The sequence below is a fragment of the Sugiyamaella lignohabitans genome, chromosome D, assembly GCF_001640025.1.
Source record: "Sugiyamaella lignohabitans strain CBS 10342 chromosome D, complete sequence".
Classification (NCBI taxonomy): Eukaryota; Fungi; Ascomycota; class Dipodascomycetes; order Dipodascales; family Trichomonascaceae; genus Sugiyamaella; species Sugiyamaella lignohabitans.
The window spans coordinates 1470499-1491539 of NC_031673.1; the positions used below are offsets into that span (position 1 = coordinate 1470499).

General features: G+C 49.0%; 6 protein-coding genes across 6 annotated transcripts; 1 reads left to right on the forward strand and 5 right to left on the reverse strand.

Moving 5' to 3' along the window:
• Positions 1–101: 101 nt before the first annotated feature.
• On the reverse strand, positions 102–3140 carry TAF2 (Taf2p; the record flags this gene model as incomplete). The annotated part of the gene is made up of 1 exon (XM_018882207.1): positions 102–3140. The coding sequence occupies one exon, from the start codon at positions 3138–3140 to the stop codon at positions 102–104; it is 3039 nt and encodes a 1012-aa protein (XP_018736608.1).
• Positions 3141–3610: 470 nt separating this feature from the next.
• Positions 3611–4648, reverse strand: TAF2 (Taf2p; the record flags this gene model as incomplete). Its single annotated transcript, XM_018882209.1, has 1 exon — positions 3611–4648. The coding sequence occupies one exon, from the start codon at positions 4646–4648 to the stop codon at positions 3611–3613; it is 1038 nt and encodes a 345-aa protein (XP_018736609.1).
• A 1190-nt stretch (positions 4649–5838) lies between these two features.
• On the forward strand, positions 5839–6432 carry YHC3 (Yhc3p; the record flags this gene model as incomplete). The annotated part of the gene is made up of 1 exon (XM_018882210.1): positions 5839–6432. One exon carries the CDS (start codon positions 5839–5841, stop codon positions 6430–6432), a length of 594 nt encoding a protein of 197 aa, XP_018736610.1.
• A 1062-nt stretch (positions 6433–7494) lies between these two features.
• Positions 7495–8517, reverse strand: KRR1 (Krr1p; the record flags this gene model as incomplete). The annotated part of the gene is made up of 1 exon (XM_018882211.1): positions 7495–8517. The coding sequence occupies one exon, from the start codon at positions 8515–8517 to the stop codon at positions 7495–7497; it is 1023 nt and encodes a 340-aa protein (XP_018736611.1).
• Positions 8518–9454: 937 nt separating this feature from the next.
• AWJ20_5093 (uncharacterized protein) lies at positions 9455–11641 on the reverse strand (the record flags this gene model as incomplete). Its single annotated transcript, XM_018882212.1, has 1 exon — positions 9455–11641. One exon carries the CDS (start codon positions 11639–11641, stop codon positions 9455–9457), a length of 2187 nt encoding a protein of 728 aa, XP_018736612.1.
• Positions 11642–11967: 326 nt separating this feature from the next.
• On the reverse strand, positions 11968–14052 carry TGL5 (Tgl5p; the record flags this gene model as incomplete). The annotated part of the gene is made up of 1 exon (XM_018882213.1): positions 11968–14052. The coding sequence occupies one exon, from the start codon at positions 14050–14052 to the stop codon at positions 11968–11970; it is 2085 nt and encodes a 694-aa protein (XP_018736613.1).
• Positions 14053–21041: the final 6989 nt, after the last annotated feature.

Consider the following 21041-nt stretch of genomic DNA (forward strand, 5'->3'; position numbering starts at 1 on the left):
CTCGAGCGAAGCGAGAGGAGCAGCGGGGTCTGGGGCGGAGCCCCAGCCGCCGGAGGCACACGAGGGACATGAAATAGCGTGTTTTTTAATATACAGGGTCATTACATTTTGAATTTGATAGTCACTTTTGGTTTCGTGGGTTTGCTGGCAGGTGGGTTGTGGCCGTTTTGGGTGGCCGGTTCGAGGTTCGTGATGGGCACGTATGGCATGGCAGCAGACGCTGCTGCTGCTTGGAGTTGTGTGGCATGTGGCGGGATTTTGAACTTGAATATCACAGACTGGCCGTTTTTACTGGTTTTGGTTGATGATGTCACCGGTCGGCCGGGCTTACTGAGTCCGAGTTTGATGATTTCCGACTTCGGTTTCGTGATAACAGCTGGTGCAGTGGATGGAGTCGCGTCTGATGATGCTAATGGTCCTGTTGCTGAAACGGATGAGTCAGATGATGCGAGTGACTTCTTTTTGTACTGTCTTTTGACCACTGGAGGTGCTGTGGTCGTCGGCGTGGGTTTTATTGCGGTTACGGCTGGAACATGTGAGCTGGTGTTTCCACCTCCATTGACAGTGATAGCAGTACTGGGTGTGGTAATAGAGGGAGAAGATGCGGCAGCAGAGGGTGTTGTGGATGCTTGAACGTGTGGAGTCGCACTTCCACTGCCAGTAGCAAGAACGATTTTCTTGGGTTTGTGTCGGTCTTCTCGCTTTATAACAATCTGGCTGTCGCCAACTCGTTTAGCCACTAATCTACTGGCTCGTGGAATGGGCAGTGACACAATGTAGCTGTTGAGTGATTCGTACAGAACACTACAGATTTGCAGCAGTCGTTTCTTCTCGAGGATACTGGCAACATCTGTACTGAGTAGCAATTGCCAGATACCATTGGCAAACGCATTGGATTGCCCATCCTGGTTGGCAGGTTTGGTGTTGGTGGTGGTATCTTTGCTAGGTTCAAACGTCTTACGTAGCATTTCAATTGCGCCAGTGAGTGTCGTTCTGGCAAGGGCATCTTTTCGTGCTGATAGTACGCCAGACTCGACAATGGTCAATCCACCAGCTTCTTCCTCGGCTTCTGTAGCAGATTCAATCTGTTTGCTAGAATCAGTGCCATCAATGGTATTCTTGGCCTCGCCATTCACAGCTATCTCGCTGATAACCTGGCCAATAAGATCGATTAGCCCGTTTTGAACTCGTGCTGACGGCTCGTGGATTATCACATATACAAGATACTCGACTATTGAACCCATTTTCAATCCCCCTAAACTCATGAGACTCTTGAATGCAGCAAGTCTCACGTCGGGATTGTTACCAGGTCGCGTATAATGTATTAGTTCGGCAGGGTTAACATTGATAAGTCCGTGCCATGCCAGTCGTCTTTTCTCGTTGATGACTTTGACAGTGATCATGTTTTGAAATGAAGGGATCCATCTGTCCATTCGTTCACACCGTTCAATTTCTGCAACGGCTTGTTTGAGCAGCTGTTTAGATTCGGGATCCGATCTCGGTCGTCTCGAACCCACTCGGTTGTCTCCTCCTTTGATCGAATCCACAATAGCACCAATCAGTTCGGAGACATAGAAACAGTCTGAGAACGGATTGGTCGAGTTCTCGTTATATCGAAGCACGTCTAGTAAAAAGCGTTGTACATCGATTGGCGAGTTACCTCTGGAATCGGTTACTTGCGAAAGAGCTCGAAGTAGAGCCTTTTGTACAAAGTATGTGGGGAAGTCTGAAAAATTATTAGCAGCTGGAATGTTCGAACCTTCAAAACAGAACAGCTCTTGAAACGCCTTTAACAGGTGGTATTTTCCGATATAATCGACTTCTTCCACTGCCATTTTGACGAGTGCCAACGCCGCTTGCACTCGAATGCCATAATAATATCTGCGATCCATCAACGTGCGAACTAGAAACGTCGAGTATAGTTTACTGGGTTTGAGGTCCCGAAAAAAGCTCACTGCTTCACACTGCGCTATAACATCTCTGTCTTGTTGCAGCTGTGAAACGTACATATAATCCGGCTGGTTGATGTAGATTTTACAAATCCATTCGAAATCAGAGTCCACTCTCATCCATTCGAATGCTTCATTATACATTCGCTCCTCCTCGTCTTTCCCCCAGTCGCTGAGCCTCCATTCTTGCATGTCTTTATCAGATTGCAGCACGTCCCCTAGACAGTGAAGCAACACTCCACTGCCAGGATTCTCGTCATCGTCCTGAATCGCGTTAAAGTCAATAACGTCGTGCTGTGACTTGGCGCTGGTATTCGTTGTACCACGCTGGTTCCGCCGTAGTCGTTTATACTTGGTATTGTACTGAATATCCAGTTTCGTGAAACTGTCTTTAAGATCCACCACATGCTCATACGGGGTTCCATCTGCCTCGTGAATTCGAATTGTCATTGGTCCAGTGAAAATAGGTTGAATCGGATATACTCCATTAGCTCCAGGACCACCCATACCACCACCACCAACACCACCAACGACACCAGTGTTTCCACCGAGACCATTAGCAATGCCACCAATACCTCCGAACCCAGGAGCAACACCTCCTAATCCCGTTCCAATGTCGTTTCCAAATCCATTAGCACCATCTGCACCACTACTAACATCTTTATCCCTATCTACACTTTTACTGGCATCATCCAGAAACGTCCCGGCATCGACTTTTTCACTGTCCAATTCAGTTGCTTGCACCTGTCGAATACCCATTTCCACAATCATTCTCTTTTTATTAAATCGTTGAGTAACTCGGAAAATAGGATATCCTGAACCAAACACCCACTGATCAAAAAACTGTTCTAGTCGGTTGTGACTCACTCTCTCACAAAGCTTTATGAAATGCACAGTGCTGAGACACGAATTCAAGTCTCCTGACATGGACTGCAAAAACAGTTTAGGAAGTACTCGTGAAAGTCCCAGCGACCTGTCTGTCTTGGTCATTCGTCTGTCTAATATAAATAAAACCACTGGCGCTTTCAATTTAAGAAACGCCAGATCCTTCTCTGCAATGGGAAATGTGAAATTGGGGTTTCCAATTGGTGCTCTGCCAATATCTTGTCTACAGATCTCCTCAGCCCTTGTTTTCAGTCGGAATCTGTACTCATTATTCCCGAGAAGTCGCCTCAGAAACATGTTGGACATATAGCTGGCAACTCCTATCGTCACCCATAGATCATTCCAGGTCCGGGGCACAATATTAATACCACACCACTGGGTAGCTAGAGCAACTGTAAGCTGTTCTGTCACTGTGAATAGCGGTTCTATCAGCTCAGGAGGGAATAGCAGCGTGTCACTACAAATAGCCAGCGATGAAGCATTGCCAATGTCAATAGTAGCATCCGCTACAAAACACAGAGAAAACGCCGAGAACGGGTACGACCCAAACTCATGTGTGAAAAACTCCATAGCTTTGTATAGGAAAATACACGTATTTGTCGCCTCTACCACCTTATCTGCAAACGTATACACAGAAATAGGAATCGCTTTACTCTGCTCCTCGCCCGTCTCGTCCTCCTCTGCTAGCTTCAAATCCACTATCGGCGTCTTAACAAACGGGCCCACCACAAATCCGACATGGTGTGCCGAGATCGGGTTGAACAACTGGAACGTCGTCACTTTTTTGCTCGCGTCGAACGGATGAATCTCCTGTGTTGTGTTAGTTTACTTGGTTTCGGGGTGGGCATGGCCTCCGGCGGCTGGGGCTCCGCCCCAGACCCCGCTGCTCCTCTCGCTGCGCTCGAGTCGGGTGTGGGGTGTCCAGCTGTTAGGGGAATGGGGGTTGCGGTGCTTACCTCTGATGGTGTGGCATTATTGCATACGACTATGATATCGAGTTCCGACTCCTCGGAGTCTCCGTCGTCGTCTTCGTTTTCGTTCTCATTCTCGTTCTCATTTTCTCTTTCTAAGTCGTTTGGGTTCTCGTTATTTGTACTGTCAACATCCATAGCATCTGTGGGCTTATTTTCAGGTGCATCTGATTTTTTATTTGTTTCTGGCGTGCCTACAGTTCGCGGAACAGACACTTGTAGCTCCCAGGTGCTGAGCTCCCACAACCCGTCTACACAGGGCAGCCAGCTGCTGGTCGACTGGCCAAGTGGATCGTGTGTCGTGTACGCATGCCAGAATTGTCTTTTTAGATTGCTATCAGCACCACCGACAAATCTGAACCCGGAGGTGCTTCCATATGTACTGAAATCGATCTTGACGGTCAACGGGTGACAGATCATCATATCTGGTGAAACCCATCGCGATAGAGATGCTAGTGACGAGCTCGCAAGCGAAGCGTCTTCTTGAGGTACCACTTTAAGCCCTTTTGGCAGCTGCATCACAAGCTCGCCAGGTAGAGTATCACGAAGTAGACCGTCGATTTGTTTGGCGTAGAAATGATGTTGGTGAACAGAGGTGGACGAAGGCATTTTGGCATTGCGAAGCGCGTCCACATGTTCAAAAGAGGCTTTTCTACCATTTATTAGCACATTCTCAATCCTACTATTGCGACAATCAAGAGTGATTTGCTTCAGACCAACATCAGTCGGAATGATGGTCAATTCAGTCCAACCTCGAATCCATTTGTTCGTTAGATCAACATCTATCGATATCTTCTGATGAGCGACTCGGAACCCGCGATCAATGCCGCCATAGCCATCCATACTGGTCAAGCAAGACGCCAAGTGCCGTCCTGGCCAAGAAAGCTAGTTTTTCGGGCCCTATGTTTATATGAATGGAAATCTATGTACACGGCTGGTGTTGCCGATGCTGTTTGCTGCTACTGCCAAAAGTTTAATAAATATCTTTCTCCAATGACGAATTGAACTGTGGTCCTATAAACTTGGAGGCACACCTATTCTTTTTTTTCTTGTATTCAGGCCACACTCGTCCCGAATATTCGGTCTTCAGTTGATTTACTACTTTCTCCATGTCGAGCATGTCGGTCGGTCGTGAAGTTCCAGCCGTGCCATTGAACCAGTCCAGGCCGGGTAATCTAGCTACCCAGGGTCACGTCAGGGTCTGATATTTATGGATAATTTCGAAGGTTGAATACAAATCTCGTGGTATGTTTGATGCTCTTCTGGTGGAGAGATTTCTGAAGTCAGAAATGAAGAAGGGTTTTGAGCTGGAAGACGGTTTTTAGCGCCAGCCCCTGTTGACTGGTCCACTGAGGTCAGTTATATTCTGGAATCGGGTTTTTATGGCTTTTTCTTCTTTAATGGCTCTTTTGGTATGAATTGAGTGGTTTTTGTGGTAATGGTAATAAAGAGAAATGTCCAGGCCAAGGCTTAAAATCGGTGAAAAAGTCTCAAATTTTCATACTGGGGTTTAAATTCCGAAGCCAACCCCCAGTATCAAAAACAGAGCACGTTACGAGACGCACGACTCGAGCGAAGCGAGAGGAGCAACCAGGGTCTGGGGCGGAGCCCCAACCGCCGGAGGCAGACCCACGACCCCTGAGTATGCAGGGACTCTCAGGGGAAGATGTATGCAGGAGGAACGGGAGAAGATAAGCGTCGCGATATCTGGAGCTGATAAGAAGTCAGTGCGGCTCGAGGAGATTGCGACAGTTGTGGTTTATTGACCAGGAGATTATTTTTATTTGGATTTGCGGACTTTTTAAACGAGCTGTGACTACAGAGACAAGAGAGCGATGAAGCTGTCTGTTTCGTGGTCTGGAAGGACGTTTATTAGTTTTTGGATCTTTGGTCTCGTGAACAATGTTTTATATGTGGTGATCTTATCAGCAGCGATAGATCTGGTGGGCACCGAGACCCCTAAAGCCACAGTTTTGCTGGCAGATGTTTTACCTGCTCTGATAGTCAAGACAACAGCTCCTTTTTATATTCACATGGTTCCATACTGGTTCAGGATATACCTGTTGATTCTACTCAGTTTCACGGGCATGATCTCGATCGCGTTCTGTGAAGGTCTTCCCCAACGTCTGTTTGGAATTGCCCTGGCATCAGCGTCTTCAGGTCTTGGAGAGATCTCGTTTCTGCAATTGACACATTTCTACGACTCATGGTCGCTTGGCGGGTTCAGTTCAGGAACAGGAGCAGCAGGTCTTGTTGGCAGTTTTGTGTTCATGATGCTCACTTCATGGATGGGCATCACCACCAAAACTTCCCTGATCATGTTCAGTCTAGTACCCATTCTATTTGCTGTTGTATATAAATGGGTTCTCCCATCGTCCGAGGGCTCACGAGACCATTCTCGTGATTATACACCAGTCCAAGGAAACCTTCCTGACTACGACGAACCGCTTACTTCGAGTCACAATCACAGTCCAACGGCCCATCAATCAGCTGTTGATGTTTCCGAACAACCTGATTTTTCTGCTGCTGCTGATGAAGAATCTGCTATTGATAAACCCGTTCACGGATCAATTGACGTGGCTCGAACCCTCCAACGACTACGGCCACTAGTCGTTCCGTTCATGTAAGTCCTCCTCTCTTTCTTCCCTCATTCCCTTTCATCTCCCGCTGAAACACTAACCTCCAGGCTGCCACTGATGCTTGTCTACATCGGCGAGTACGTCATCAACCAGGGCATCTCGCCCACTCTGCTTTTCCCGCTCGAAGACATGCCCTTCGACCGCTACCGCGACGCCTACGTCGCCTACGGCACCCTCTACCAACGTGAGTCCTCGCCTCGTGCCTCCGGCGGCTGGGGCTCCGCTCCAGACCCTGGTAGCTCCTCTCGCTACGCTCGAGTCGTTTCTCCCGGGAATTCCCCTGTCAACTCCTGCGAAGCAGGAGCAACCAGGGTCTGGGGCGGAGCCCCAGCCGCCGGAGGCACACCGCCAACCCGTAAACTAACCGTTTTGCAGTGGGAGTGTTCATTTCGCGGTCGTCGTCGCGGTTCGTGAGGATCCGGAAGCTGTATTTGCCCGCGGTTCTTCAGACCGTGAACGTGTTTGTGTGTGTGATCCAGTCGATGTACATGTTCATTCCGAACGTATATCTAGTGATGCTTCTTGTTTTCTACGAGGGACTATTAGGAGGTCTGGCGTATGTCAACACGTTCATGCTCGTGTCGGAGACCGTGCCACTTCCCGACCGCGAGTTCGCAATGGGTGCAGTCGGAATCAGCGACACCACGGGCGTCACAATCGCCGGCGTTATCAGCATGTTCCTGGAGAAATCTCTCTGTCGCTTCCAACAGAGCACAGGACGTCCATGGTGCGAACTGCCGTGATTTTTTGTACAACAGAGAGCATTTATTTCCGTGGTGGGCCTCGTGCCTCCGGCGGCTGGGGCTCCGCCCCAGACCCTGGTTGCTCCTGCTTCGCAGGAGTTGACGGGAGATTCCCGGGGAGAAACGACTCGAGAGGAGCAGCCAGGGTCTGGGGCGGAGCCCCAGCCGCTGGAGGCACGAGAGGAAACCCGACTCGAGCGGAGCGAGAGGAGCTACCAGGGTCTGGGGCGGAGCCCCAGCCGCCGGAGGCAGAACGGCCGGTAGAGAGTCATGCGATAAATTATAAATTACAGGGTCGAGAACCGGGTCAGTTGGCGGACTTTTTAGACTTTTTGGTCTTGGTTTCGTCGCCGTCGGTTGTTTTTCTCTTTTTGGACGAGGTTTCGGAAGAGGGTTTGTAGATGGGTTCTTTGGGAGCAATGAAGTCTTTGGCTCTTTCTTTGTCTTTTTCGGCCTTGGCAGCTTCTCGTTTTTCGCGTTTCTCGTCGAGCTTGTTTTGTTCCTTGTCTTTCTTGCTGAGGAAGTATTCTCCGGACTCGATTTGCAAATCGATCTTTCGTGGGGTTTGAGCAGGTGGGAATGGTGTGTATGTCTTTTCTTTGGTGTCCCTGATCTTGGCAGGCTTCTTACGAGCCACACTGCGTTTCTTGAATTGGGGCAGGAATCGGCTCCAGTCCTCATTGGCCAGCTCGGGTTTTTGTGCCAGTTCACGCTTGATCATGAGCTCTTTAATGTGATAAATAGGGTGGATATTCTTCATACAGTCCTCGACGATTCGTCGGCATTCCTTCAGTCCTTTAAATGGTCCCATCACCGAAACTGTGTTACCTTGAACCAGAATATAACATTTGGTCAGCAGTTCCAGAGCTTTAAGAGTGTTACCATTGGGTCCTAGTAATCTCTGACGACGCTTGACAAATCGGTCTTTGTTGTTCACAAAATTACCAATCTTGATAACATCACAAGCAATATCGTCTTGGAGAATCTTAACAGCCTGTGGGAAAGGAACACTTCGTGATAGCAGTTTAATGAGATCACGGGCTTTCAGAATGGCTGCTGGATCATATGTCTTTCTTGTCGTTTTGACCGTCATTGATCCTTCGACCAAATCCAATACACATGCTATACCTTTAGTATCAAGAGCACGCGTGACATCTCCCCACACCTCTCTCAAATACCCTTCTCTGTATTTGGGGAACAGAGTAGCGAAACTGCTCTCCTCCAGAAAAGGCTGGCCACTTTTGTTATCTTCAGGCAAAAATGGCTCTTCCTTCCATTTATCAATACCCTCGACATCCCAGGGCTTATCTTTATTGTGTGTGGACGGCATTTTGCTGTGTTCTATTCGCTTCCAATATCAATCACAGGCTGTGAGTCGAGTATCGATATTCAACGTCTTCTAGATCAGTGGTTCTAATTCTGAAGATTTTCCATGCCAATAAATAATTTTTCGCCCTTGCCCCTATCTCTTCATTCCGTTATCTTCTGCCAAAAAAATTTAGCCGTGCATCTGCAATTATCACCACCAGCATCCTTCATGTTGCTCCTCCTGATTCACTCATCAAACCACATCCTCAAACTGCTTTTTATCGTCGTAGTCCAGTAATTTTTATTTATTTTTGGAGCAGAAGTATCTTTATTCAGACACCTTCACCTCGAGACATCTGCATTCTGAATTTTGAGGCGAATCCACCCCGCCGGAAGATAAATCTCATGGCCAACAAAACCGCCAAAAGGGCCACTGGCCCCTCGAAACCGGCTGCTGGCAGCGGTTCCAGCAGCCTGAAAAAGTCTAAAATCGCCAAAAACAGTCGAAAAGACGAGAAAAGGGCCCGACGAAACAAAACCAAAGACGCCGACCTGCGACAAAAACTCGACCTGACCGTCGAAGACGTGTTCGCGGCGGTGGCACCGCCCGACAAAAAACTCGCCGAAGCACGAGCCAAGGCCCAAAAAGCCGCTGTCGCCCAACAAACCAAACAAACCAACGACGCGCTCCTACAACAGCTCGAATTCATCGAACAGTTCGAGCTGTAGGGGTGCCCTCGTGCCTCCGGCGGCTGGGGCTGCGCCCCAGACCCCCCGGCTCCTCTCGCTGCGCTCGAGTCGGACGTGGGGAGTCCCTTTTTATGAGTTACGACCCAAGCATACATGAAATAAATAAGAGAAATAAATAGAAACTCGCCCCCTACGGTCCCAGCCACTCCTGCGAAGCAGGAGCAACCAGGGTCTGGGGCGGAGCCCCAGCCGCCGGAGGCACAACCCCCTCATCGGCGGCTCATGACCACGCCGCGACGGTCTTTGCCCGCTCGGGGTCTGCTGAGCCAGCTTTTGCGGACGACAAGGGCCAGGTGGTCGATTTGCGCCTGGTGAGAGTTGCTGGATTGGATGAGCGACAGGACGTTGATGCACTGGAGAATGCGGACAGCGAGGTCTGAGAGTGAAGACGAGGTCGAGCTGTTGAAGTCGAGCGAGTCGACGGTGATGGCTGATTCGAGACGTGAAGTTACGGGGATGATGACGTGGTCGCGGAAACTCATGAGAATGAACCGACGGGTGTCGAGGGGGTCTTTGGCGGCAATGTCTTTCCAGAAAGGAGGTGCGTTGTCTGGTGATAGAAGTTTGCCTGTTCCTTGAAATTCACATTGAAGAGGTAGAAAGATGGCTTCGAGGTATGGAAGTACGTCAGTGAAGAAGAATACCCACAGTTTGACGAGGTTTGGAAGAATAACGGTATTGTCGGATTTGACGAGATTCACTTCAAATGAGTACATGCCAGCACGAAGAAGTTCTTTGAACTCGTTCATGATCAGTCGGGCAGTGGCTGAACTGCCCTGTTGGATCAGAATGCTCATGTGCATGAGAATCAGGTTATTCAAATCCTCTACAGGCACTCTCAGTCCGTCCCCAGAAAAGAGTCCTATAACTCGTGATCGTAAAAGTGACCATGATCTGTCAAGCACCTGGTCTCGTTCTTCCTTCGTTCCCATGTTTTTCAATTCTACTACACCAGGGCTCGATGGGTTGAACGAGTAAATACTGCCTTGTTCAGAAATCAGTTTCGAGTTCGACGACGAAGAAGACAACCCATGCGAATCTTTTCGAGGTCGGAATGTCAAATGGTGCTTGATTTTCTCACTAGAAACTGAACTTCCTACCCCACTTCCTCCCGAACCAACTCCTCCACTTGCACCTGCTCCACTACTTCCACCAACACCTCCACCACTAACGCCATTTCCAATCACACTTCCAGATCCACCAGCACCACCACCAGTTCCACCAACAATGCCATTAATCGAACTCGACGAGCCAATCAATGTCGAATTCGACCCGTTATTCAATCCACTCAGTGCTCCATTGGATGCATTGTTCGAACCAGCTGCTGTTCCTGATGTAGTAGACGTCCGGTCACTGGCCATTATAGTACTCAACGATCCGATAGACGCTATTCTCTCGAGTTCACGAGACGGTCTGGCCAGTGGAGACCTTTCACTGATAGAAGGACGGCCCGATATTGGCGGCAAGCTTGTTTGTATAGTCAAATCAACGACATTCTTTTTACGAGACGAGGAAGAAGACGACCCAGACCCGCCGCCTGAAGTATGTGAATGTGGTTTAGTGGCCTGTCTTGCGAACATTTTGGCTTTCGAAAGAGCACTTTCTTTTGGTTTGGATGCAAATACAGCTGCTGAAGCCGCTGCTGCTGCGGAAATCTTGTTTCTTGCGATACTGGACCTGCTACTTCCCGAGCTACTACCACTATTCCCACTGGCAGCACCTGGGGACGACAAAATCGATGCCGACGGAGTTATTGGCAGTCCGAGTCCTGATCCACCATCTGAATACACATATCCCGAGCTGTTTTCCATGCCGAGATTGACTGAAGTGTTCGGATACTGGCTCACGGTCCCGCCAGAGCCCATACCACCACTAGAACCACTAGTGCCATGAGCTCCGCTATTACCACCCGTGAAGTTGATGCTGTTGGCAGTAGCATTGAAATTGCCAGCACCGAGCCCATTTATACCACTGTTATTGCTATTGTAGTTGTTATTGTTATTGTAATGGTAGTTATTGTTATTGCTGCTGCTGCTGTTAGCGAACCCGGCTGATGTCTTGAGAGTAGCAGCCTTAGCAGCGGCCTCAGACGGACTGCTGTTATTCGGTGAATTGCCCGACTGAATACTTCCCAGCCGCGAAGACGAAGTCATCGATCCCATTGACTGTCTTTTACCAATAACTCCGGGTGACGAAGTGTAACCACCCCCCTGAGGACCCTGAGACCCAAACTGAACGGCACCAGACTGTCCCGAGCCCGCAGTCCCGGTCACAGCTGGCGACGAAGTATCCGATCCAGTTCGCTGCATCCCGACCGGCGACAGCAGCGAGCTCGACGCCGATGACGACGACGAGTTTGTACGTGTCCTTGAATGAGAAAAGCTGTTCCTCTTCATCCTCGACCTGCCAAAATGACTGGCCAGCTCTTCGTGATCATCATACCGCTTCACCACCGATTCAAAAACAGCCGGTTATTGGAACATGAGTCGGATATGCAGGGCGGTGGACCCTGCCTCCTGCGGCTGGGTGTCAGGTATGTTTCCGAAATCATACGGGTAAATACATGTCCGAGGAATTTGAAATACTCGTCAGGGGGGACCTCGACGGACGAACCGACTCGAGCGAAGCGAGAGGAGCAACCAGGGTCTGGGGCGGAGCCCCAGCCGCCGGAGGCAGACCCCCGTCCCGTGCGTATCTAGCGGATCTATAAAATACAGGTGGTTCAGGCAGAGTCCGAGTCCGAGGACTGCTCGAGGTCGAAGCGTGGTTCGGTGCCGCTCGTGGAGTGGTAATAGTCGTCGAGGTGTGATTGTTGGAAGATGGAGTGGGATGGTGGGAGTGTGTGGAGGAGTGAGGATGACGAGGGAGATGACGAGGTGGTGTGAACGGTGCCATTGCCATTGAGGATGATGCCGTTGGCAGCGATGGTCCCGTTGAGTTTGCGATGTTTGAGAGGCGTGTGTGCTTGGTGTTGGTGGCGTGATGACACTTTCCGACGGGCCTGTTCAATGGCCCGCTCGATGTTGACGAAATGGCGGATAAATAATAGTCGGGGATAGGTGGACCGTTCGCCCGACAGCATGAGTGTGGCCAGCTGCGACCGGTCAGGGTCGTCGAGAATGTGCCAGAAATCGACGAGCCGGATTTTTGGCCAGACGGTGACGGTACCAGCAAACTTCTGAAGCCAGATATTGGACCAGTCTTGGTTGTTCAGTTTGGGAAGCAGGTTCAGGTTTCTCAATAGCTGCAGCCATTTCTTGATCTCCAGTTTGACAATGGTTTCAAGAGCACTTCCTAAAAACCCGCCTCGCCATCCTTTTCCTTTTCGTCTCGACACAGGTCGTCCAACAGTCCCTCGTGGTGCATAGAAAAACAGCGATATATGAGGATTCACTTGCGACACAACCGAAAAGTTCACGTTGAAGTATGTATTGAGTGCGTGAATAGGAATATCGGTTCGCAGTGACCCGTCTTTCCATTTGTTTCCAAAGCTATAGGGAACTATTTCACCGGTTCTTGTTTTCATCATTAATACCACTGGGTTGAGAATCCCCGGAACTGCTGCTGAGGCTAGAAGTGCACTCCAGATAACAGCATGAGGTGAGGTGATATAATTACACAGAATAGCCGGCGAGCTGGGGTCGGCTGGTACCATTGAAATGTTGAGGATTCGTCCAGTTCGTTGGAACGCTTCGAGAAACGTCATACTGCCCATTGTAAACCAGCATGACCGTTGAGCCCAGTCCACGGCATCAAACCTCGCTCCGGTTTTATACCATCGAAAAAACCACGCAGGAAACTTTTCCCAACAAGCAGTTATTTTATCCGCCAGTTCAGGCACTAACAGCTCGTCGAGTTCGGCATTGGTTCTAGTTCCTACAAGAGCAGCTACTAACCCACCTCCACTTGTTCCCGAGATAATTTTGGGTAGTAGTCCATTATCCAACAAAGTTCGAACCACCCCGAAATGACGGTACGAGAAACATGCTCCACCGCTTAAACACAGTGCCGACTTGCCAAAATTCTTGGAAAAATGTTTAAATAGAGTCCGTTTGTTCTGCATGGGGATGAAGGGCGACTCGACAACCACATTTAACGCCGTCACCAGCTCCTTATTATATTCATTAACAGTGTCCTTAGTGCCATAATAGCACTGGCTGTACAAATCACGGCCCTGTGTGCCGGCAAAATTGAACTTTACACATCCTTGAAGTATTGTACACAGTTCCTCAATGTCCTGTAACGGTCCTTTGAGATCATAGTCGGAATCGTCCGAATCTGTCTGTTGAAGACTCTTGAAATAGCTATCACTACTAGCCTGACATTTCTTATTATAGTCTTTCAACTGGCGAACTACCGACATTATTGTTTTCTGGTCGTAATGACCTGATTTAGACTCAGTATGTTTCCATTCCGAGAACCCCAGATGGTCGTCTAATTTAGTCGCTGCCTCGGTCCATTCTTGATATGACCGAGCTTTCCGCAGCTCTTCTCGTAGTTTCCGTCTCTTGCCACGCCAAGTAAATAAATATTCATAACCTGCCACATATCCTCGTACAATTGCATACACAATTGCCAGAAATGTGATCCAGATGCCCACTCCTATCACTATTGGCCATCTGAGAAGAACATGAGAAAGGCCCTGAGACAGTACTTCTGACTCGTCTACTAAAGTACTTGGTTTTGATTTCGGCCGCCGGCCTTTCTTGCGAGGATTCACCTCGCTGTGTACAGGAGCCCAATCGTTCTGAGACGTGATATGAGGAGCTTCACCATCGCTCTGCAAAGCTTTGGAAAACGCTTCCATATGCCGTTGGTTGACGTAGTCTATCGAAAACTGTTCGGCCATGATCCATAAATGTCAGAACATACCCTTCTCGTTCTACAGTCTCCTATCGTTTTACCTCCTAACTCTTGTCTCTAAAATACCTTGTTCGGGTCCACGAAGCCGCTGCTGACGCTGATGCCGATGCCGTACTTATGCTTATTATCTTATCGCACTTCACTTCACTTCACTTGCTGAACCAATCTTGTCTGCACCGTGCTATCCGTTCGTCGTCAAAATCAAAAACAAACTCTCTATTTCCCTTATTTCTGTCTCTTGCTAATATCACACCCTACCAATATCACAAGATCTCATCTTTAAACCTCGGCCAGCCCCCGTACTTCACCAGCAACTATACCCCTCCTTACCCTGAGCCGCGCACGCCACCCTGCACCTCCGCTGCGACCGTTAATGAGTACCTGCGTCTGAGATGGCCGATCCGGGCCCTGCCTCCGGCGGCTGGGGCGCTGCCCCAGACCCCGTTGCTCGCTTCGCTCGTTCCTCACGCCACCCAGCATCCTTTGCTTGCCCTACATACTTCACTTTTTCTTTTTCCCTCTGCTTAAACTATACACGACCTAAACAGGGTACAATTATCTTTGGAGGGGGGACTGCCTCCGGCGGCTGGGGCTCCGCCCCAGACCCTGGTTGCTCCTGCTTCGCAGGAGAATGCCGACCGTATTGACCCTTAAGAGGATGTTAAACCTTCGAAAGAGACCACAGAGCCTACAACCCGCTCATTCACCTGAATTAAGAATATCGTATTAACGGGGTCGCTTACCACTGGCACTTCTCCTGGTCTCCAATTCCTCCCAAAATTCAGGTTCGTAAACTTCTAAAGGGCTCCGTCAAATTTGGATTGCTCAATTACCTATGCTACGGCGTAATAAATTCTGTAGGAGCTCTTCTTTGTCCATATACCAAGATTTCTGCCAGAGTCACGTGACAATCACAGTCGTGAGGATATTTCCGGCTACTAGAATCTCCCAGTGACTTGTTGACCAACTGCCATGCTTTATGACTCCGGAAAATGATATAAACTATGAGAAAAGCTCGAAAAGGCCAGAATTCTCGTCATATTCTCTAAATAAGAATATCGCATTAACGGGGTCATTTACAATGGGTACTTCTCCTGGTCTCCAATTTCCTCCCCAAAACTCAAGTTTAGGCCTTAATAAGACCACAAATGAATCTAGATCACTAAATTATGCATAGTATGATACTTTTATTCTACCAGAGCTTTACCAAGACAATGTACCGAATCCGCTGTCAGAGTTGCAAGACCCTAAAATCATCCTAGAAGGCTTCGTCCAAAGTGCAATTAGACCGTCAGATTTGCTAAGAGCTCAACGAATTTCGAGATTTCCGGTGATTTATAGATTATTTTCCAATTTTTTTTGGCTAAGAAAACGATATTAAACTATGAGAAGATCTCACTGGGGTTACCGACCCCGCTCATCCGCAGTTAAATAAGAATATCGTATTAACGGGGTCACTTGCTATAGGCACTTCTCCTGGTCTCCAATTTCGCCCAAAATTTGACGAGGCGTCTTCAAAAGAACTCCAATGAGTTTAAATTATGAGATTATGTATAATATATTGTTTTTTGTTTCTGTGAAAGCTTCGTCATAACTATTTTCAAACTCAGTCTCCAAAGTCACGTGACTTAATCAGATCAGAGTGTTATTTCCAGTACTAACTAGGTAGCAACTGGTAAGCTAGCGAGGAGAGTCGAATTATATGTGCTCGGAGGGTCAGCCAGCTCGTCTCAAGGACGCTCTCCAGTCCACAGTCTTTCACGGAAACAGACAATTCGGAAAAGAGACTCAGAATTAAATCTACAGAATGCGACTCCAGGACTTAGAGAGCCCTCTCACATTGTATATAATATGTGATATCATTTTATTGTAGGCAATTTCAGGGGGTCAGCGGTAAAAAAATTGCCCCATCCTCCTTATATAACACACCCGCCGCACCCCCTGAGGCTGGGCTACTAGACGCACCGACTCGAGCGAAGCGAGAGGAGCGGTGGGGTCTGGGGCGAAGCCCCAGCCGCCGGAGGCAGCACCGCACCCGAACCGAGTCGGATTACTCGCATTTTTTAACCTGACAGGCGGTAGGAGCAAGTGGGTGATAAACTTTAAACTTAAAATAGCGCCATTGTTGGTGGGAAAGATAAGGCAGGTCACCGAAAAGACAACGATCAAGGTTTCAGGCCAGATCAGGCAGGCAGATAGGCGCATAGCGGCGGCGGTGGCAGCAGAGGTAGCAGCGGTGCGGCGGGGGTGGTCTGTTGGGAAGGAAGGGAGAGATAGCGTGGAACGGATGGGCAGGTATTTTTTAGTGGCAACTGGGCTGACGTCAGATTCATTCCACAGGAATTAGCCACCAGTCCTGATTAGGGGCTGGCAGGAGCTCTTTGTGTTAGTGATGAGGTCGTGTGAGACCAGCAATTGGCGGATGGACACTAAAGTCTTGGCAAATCTTGGCACTGGCTTGGCATGCATCGATAGATGTGGATCTTCGTTCCAATCCGGTACAAGCGGTGCATTCTGGGGAGCAGTCCGGACTAGCCCGAATTCCGACCGGTGGACTGACAGGGGCAGCACCCGGACCAGGCAGCCATCCAGCACCACAGAACCTGTCTCGGAGAAACACTTCCACCATCGAACCAGCAGCCAGCAGAAGCAGAAGCAGAAGCATTAGCAGCAGCGGAGAAGAAAATCCTTCACGACAATCTGATGATGATGGACGAAACAGGCAACCAGTCGTCTGCCAACCGCAACCCCCGGACTCCGAGCCTTCCCTCCCCCTCCCGCATCCACAGCTGCTGCTGTCCCGTCTCGTATCGCGACCGACAGATCAGTCAACCGCTTTACCACGTAAAAAAAGTTTATTTTTCGCCCCTCTTCCGCACCCTGCTCGCGAAGCGAGCACAACGGGGTCTGGGGCAGCGCCCCAGCCGCCGGAGGCATGGCGGGGGAGGGGGTGTGTGCCTCCGGCGGCTGGGGCTCCGCCCCAGACCCCGTAGCTCGAGCTTCGCTCGAGAACCCCCTGTCAGGCTAGCGCCTGGTGGGAGAGAGATAATCAATCCAATCTCAATCTCAATCTCGATATTACCTAAACTGTATAAAAAAGATCTATGCCGATCGCAGACGATCAGATCGCAGCGCCTGCTGAATCTAGCAACCGGACCGTCATCACATGCGGTCTGGTTAATATCCTGCAGGCCCATTATCCCATTTGGGCACCGCTCAAAGGAGGAAACGGTCCAAACACGTATGTCGGTCGGAAAATGCTATGCACCACTGACCACCGCGCCAACGTAGCGGGGTTCCACCCCTCACTGGCCTCTGGCTGGCCTGAGACTCTGCCCCAGACCCCCGCAGCTCCTCTCGCTCCACTCAAGTCGTTCCGTCCACGATCCCAGTCCTCTCCTGCGAAGCAGGAGCCACGGGGTCTGGGGCAGAGCCCCAGCCCGGCCGGAGGCCAGGCCCCCTCCCCAGACATCTGCATATGTACACCGATCAGGGGGGACAGTGTCAGGCATGACGCAGGCCCAATGCGACCACACAAAAACACGCCAAGCGGACGACTGGTCCAGTTGCTGGAAACCTTAACAGTTGTATTCCGGGCGTGGGCATGGCCTCCGGCCCGGCTGGGGCTCCGCCCCAGACCCCGTAGCTCCTCTCGCTTCGCTCGAGTCGTTCCGTCGACGGTCCCAGCCATCTCCTGCGAAGCAGGAGCAACGGGGTCTGGGGCGGAGCCCCAGCCCGGCCGGAGGCCATGCCACCCGGGCCAGGCCGGCCAGGGGCAGCAAATTTTTCGTTAGTTCCGATCCTAGCCCTACCCCGGCGTCGATAACAATAGCGGCATATGCAGTGCGATGCATGTTTGCTGCTGGATGTGGTAAGCGCAACTGCGTTGAAGGCGCATGGCCACCACAGCAGACCGAGCGACGTTGCGTTTGCCGCCGGCCGGGTTAGGCATGGCTCCGCCTCGTTTGTGGGCGGTGGTGCTGGTGACCCGAGGGGTAACATCCGAACGGCACTTCAGTGCCTGGCGTCCTCCCTGGCCGGTGGAGAATTTCGGAGTAACACCAGCCAGGATGAAATGCTACGTGGGTTTCGTGGTCCGTATTTTCCCTTTCGGTTTTTTTTTTTTGTCTGCTGGTGGGTGGAGGAGGAGCCCTATCGCGGGTGACGTCAGAAAATTAAAAAAATCCACGGCTGAAAAATTGGTGGTTGTGAAAATAGACAGCGCACCGGTATCGGAAAACCAGGAACAAAATAAAATCCGAGGGGTGGTTGCCCCTCTTAGCGGCACTAGCAGCAGCGGCAGAATCAGCGGCAGGGGTGGCAGCAGCAGAAGCAAGCAGCGGCGGCTGGGAGGGGGACAGACAGGGGAGCTCAGATGTCGGGCTGCATGCCACGCGAGCATAGTCCAACTGAGAAAGTGATTATCAACAGACCTGCTATCGCGCCGTCCCAAAAGGGATCTAGTACCAGGAGATCTACAGTTTGGTGCAAAGAGGTGCAGACATGCACCTTTCTGTGATTGACACCACCAGACTAGGAGAGAAACAAAAAAAAATCCATTTTATAAAATCACCGTGGGCTGCTCGCTTTTTATCTATTTTTAAATTAATATTTTTTTATTAATATTTTTGTTTCATTTGTTTTTGTATTGGTGTTTTTTTTTTTGGTTTACCATTACAAAAATACACCTTCCAAACTCCAACATTCCAACTTCCCATCACACCCGTATCTACTATTGCTATTTAGTGTTGCGCGCTGTGTTTATTTGATCATATTAGTAGTGGAAACCGCCTTAAAAACCGAGTTTTCCAGTGTGAGTTTTGAAATCTAGTTGAACATCGAATCGACCTTGATTAGTGCGAAATCCTAAACATTGGCGATTTAATTGTTAAGAATCTGTTTTTTAAAGCTGTTTTTTCGAAGTTGTTGGTCTGAATCTGTTCTTATCATCGGCGGTTGATTCTGTTTAGAGTGGATTGTTTCTATTTCCAATAATCACGAATTTCAGATTGTTTTCGAAATAACTTCGACAATTGGTCCATTTCATTATCGGTAATTGACAGAAATAGCAGTTCCAAGATATCAGGAATCGATTAATATATACACGGCACCACACTTACATACGGCATAGCATACAGCATACAGTAGTAGAACTTACAGGTAGTTCTAGAGTGAGTCTCACAGCAAAAAGTGGTCCAGTTTATTATAAGAAGCCAAAACAAAGTTTAATCTAACTTGAATTTGCAAGATTAAATAGATAAACTGTCGACAAGATATCATTATCTATCGCATTTGTGGACTCATTATTATTACTTTATTGGGCACAGCAACAACCAAAAACAAAGTTCCTCATTATTTACTGCACCGGAACAGACTCCGTGAAAAAGCGCATAGTGTGACAATCCAAGATTAAAAATCAGAGGTAAATCTCACGAATCAAAGCAAACAAACAAATCTAGAAAGACTCGAGTGTTTTAGCATAATTTTCCTCTTTCTTTTTAGTTTTGTTTTGATTTTGTTTTTGATTTTTTGATTTTTATTTAGAAGCGTTTGCTCGTCGGTTTGTTTCACTCTTTTGTGGTACATATTTGAATTCCCAGACCGAGAAGTTATTTATTGATTTGCCAAAAGTAACGAAAGAAGAGATAGGGTATCGAGATCTCTGCTCGTTTGTTATTTAAAAGCCATTCGTTCATTTCACAGCACTACAATTCATAGATATATATGTGGTTACAGCATTAAGAGGTAAGTAGGTATTGAGAGGAGACGGGTGGAAGTGTTAAGGAATGAAAGAAAAAAATAATTTAGAGAATGAAGACAGGAGAACGGAGAATAGAGAATGAATAAAGAAGAACCGAGAAAGAAGGAAAATGAATGCGAAGTATTATTATTGGGATGGTGGTGAAGATGAATTAAGAATGAAGCAGCAGCAACAGCAACAGCAACAGCAGCAGAATCAACAGTGAGATAATGAGCCACCTTCTTTCGAAGCGACAGCCAGCCAGAGAGATCCGGGAACGACATTAGATGAACCGAGAAATTCAAGCGACAACCGGCCTGGTGGCTTAGAGTAATTCAGGATGGGTCTCAGGCGGACCGCCCGACACATGCCAAGTATAACCGAAACACAGGTACAGGTTGCAGTTACAGTTCAAAGTCAGGCTCAGACATTCAAATACATCAAATATGCAAACCACGCAGAAATCAGAAAATACAGAATACGAGAAATGGAGATACCACTGTCGACAGACCATTATCGGGCCCTAAGTGGCGTTATCTGACAATTGAGCCGATTGTGATCCGACCGTAATCCGACAACCTGAAAAACAATTGAGCTACCTTATTTTCCAAGAGTTACCAAGAAAAGATCATTACAAAACTTAACCTGCAAGCCAAGCTGGGATTACCCCTGAAATACCAGCAGAAACCGCTGCCAAGAACCCTTCGCAGCCAATAAATCCTGACAGCACAGACCCCAGCAATACCGTTTTACCCCCCAACTCGCTCGCGAAGCGAGCACAACGGGGTCTGGGGCAGCGCCCCAGCCGCCGGAGGCAGAACCCCACCCCCCTCATCGGCATCCGAACCCGCCTGTACATCAAAGACATAAACCACGAGACCGTATTCCAGGAGCGATATTGATCGACCAGGCTGCAGCAACTAGTGAGTTTAAGCTTTTGGTTCGGAGATGCCAAGGAACCAAGGCAGTGGTAGTGAGATTGGGGATACGGTGGCTGTCTTATTAGAGTTTTGGCTGGGATTAATAGTGGCAGCTGGGTTTGGCAGGTGAAATCAATGTCTGATATAATATTAGTACCAGACAGTAGGCCAGCAGGCCGAGGAACGAGGTGCACCAGACAAACAGCAGCGAGGTATGTGGGCAGAAAGCGAGTTTGGCTGTGCCTTGAGAGGTTGGATGATGCTGTTGTCATG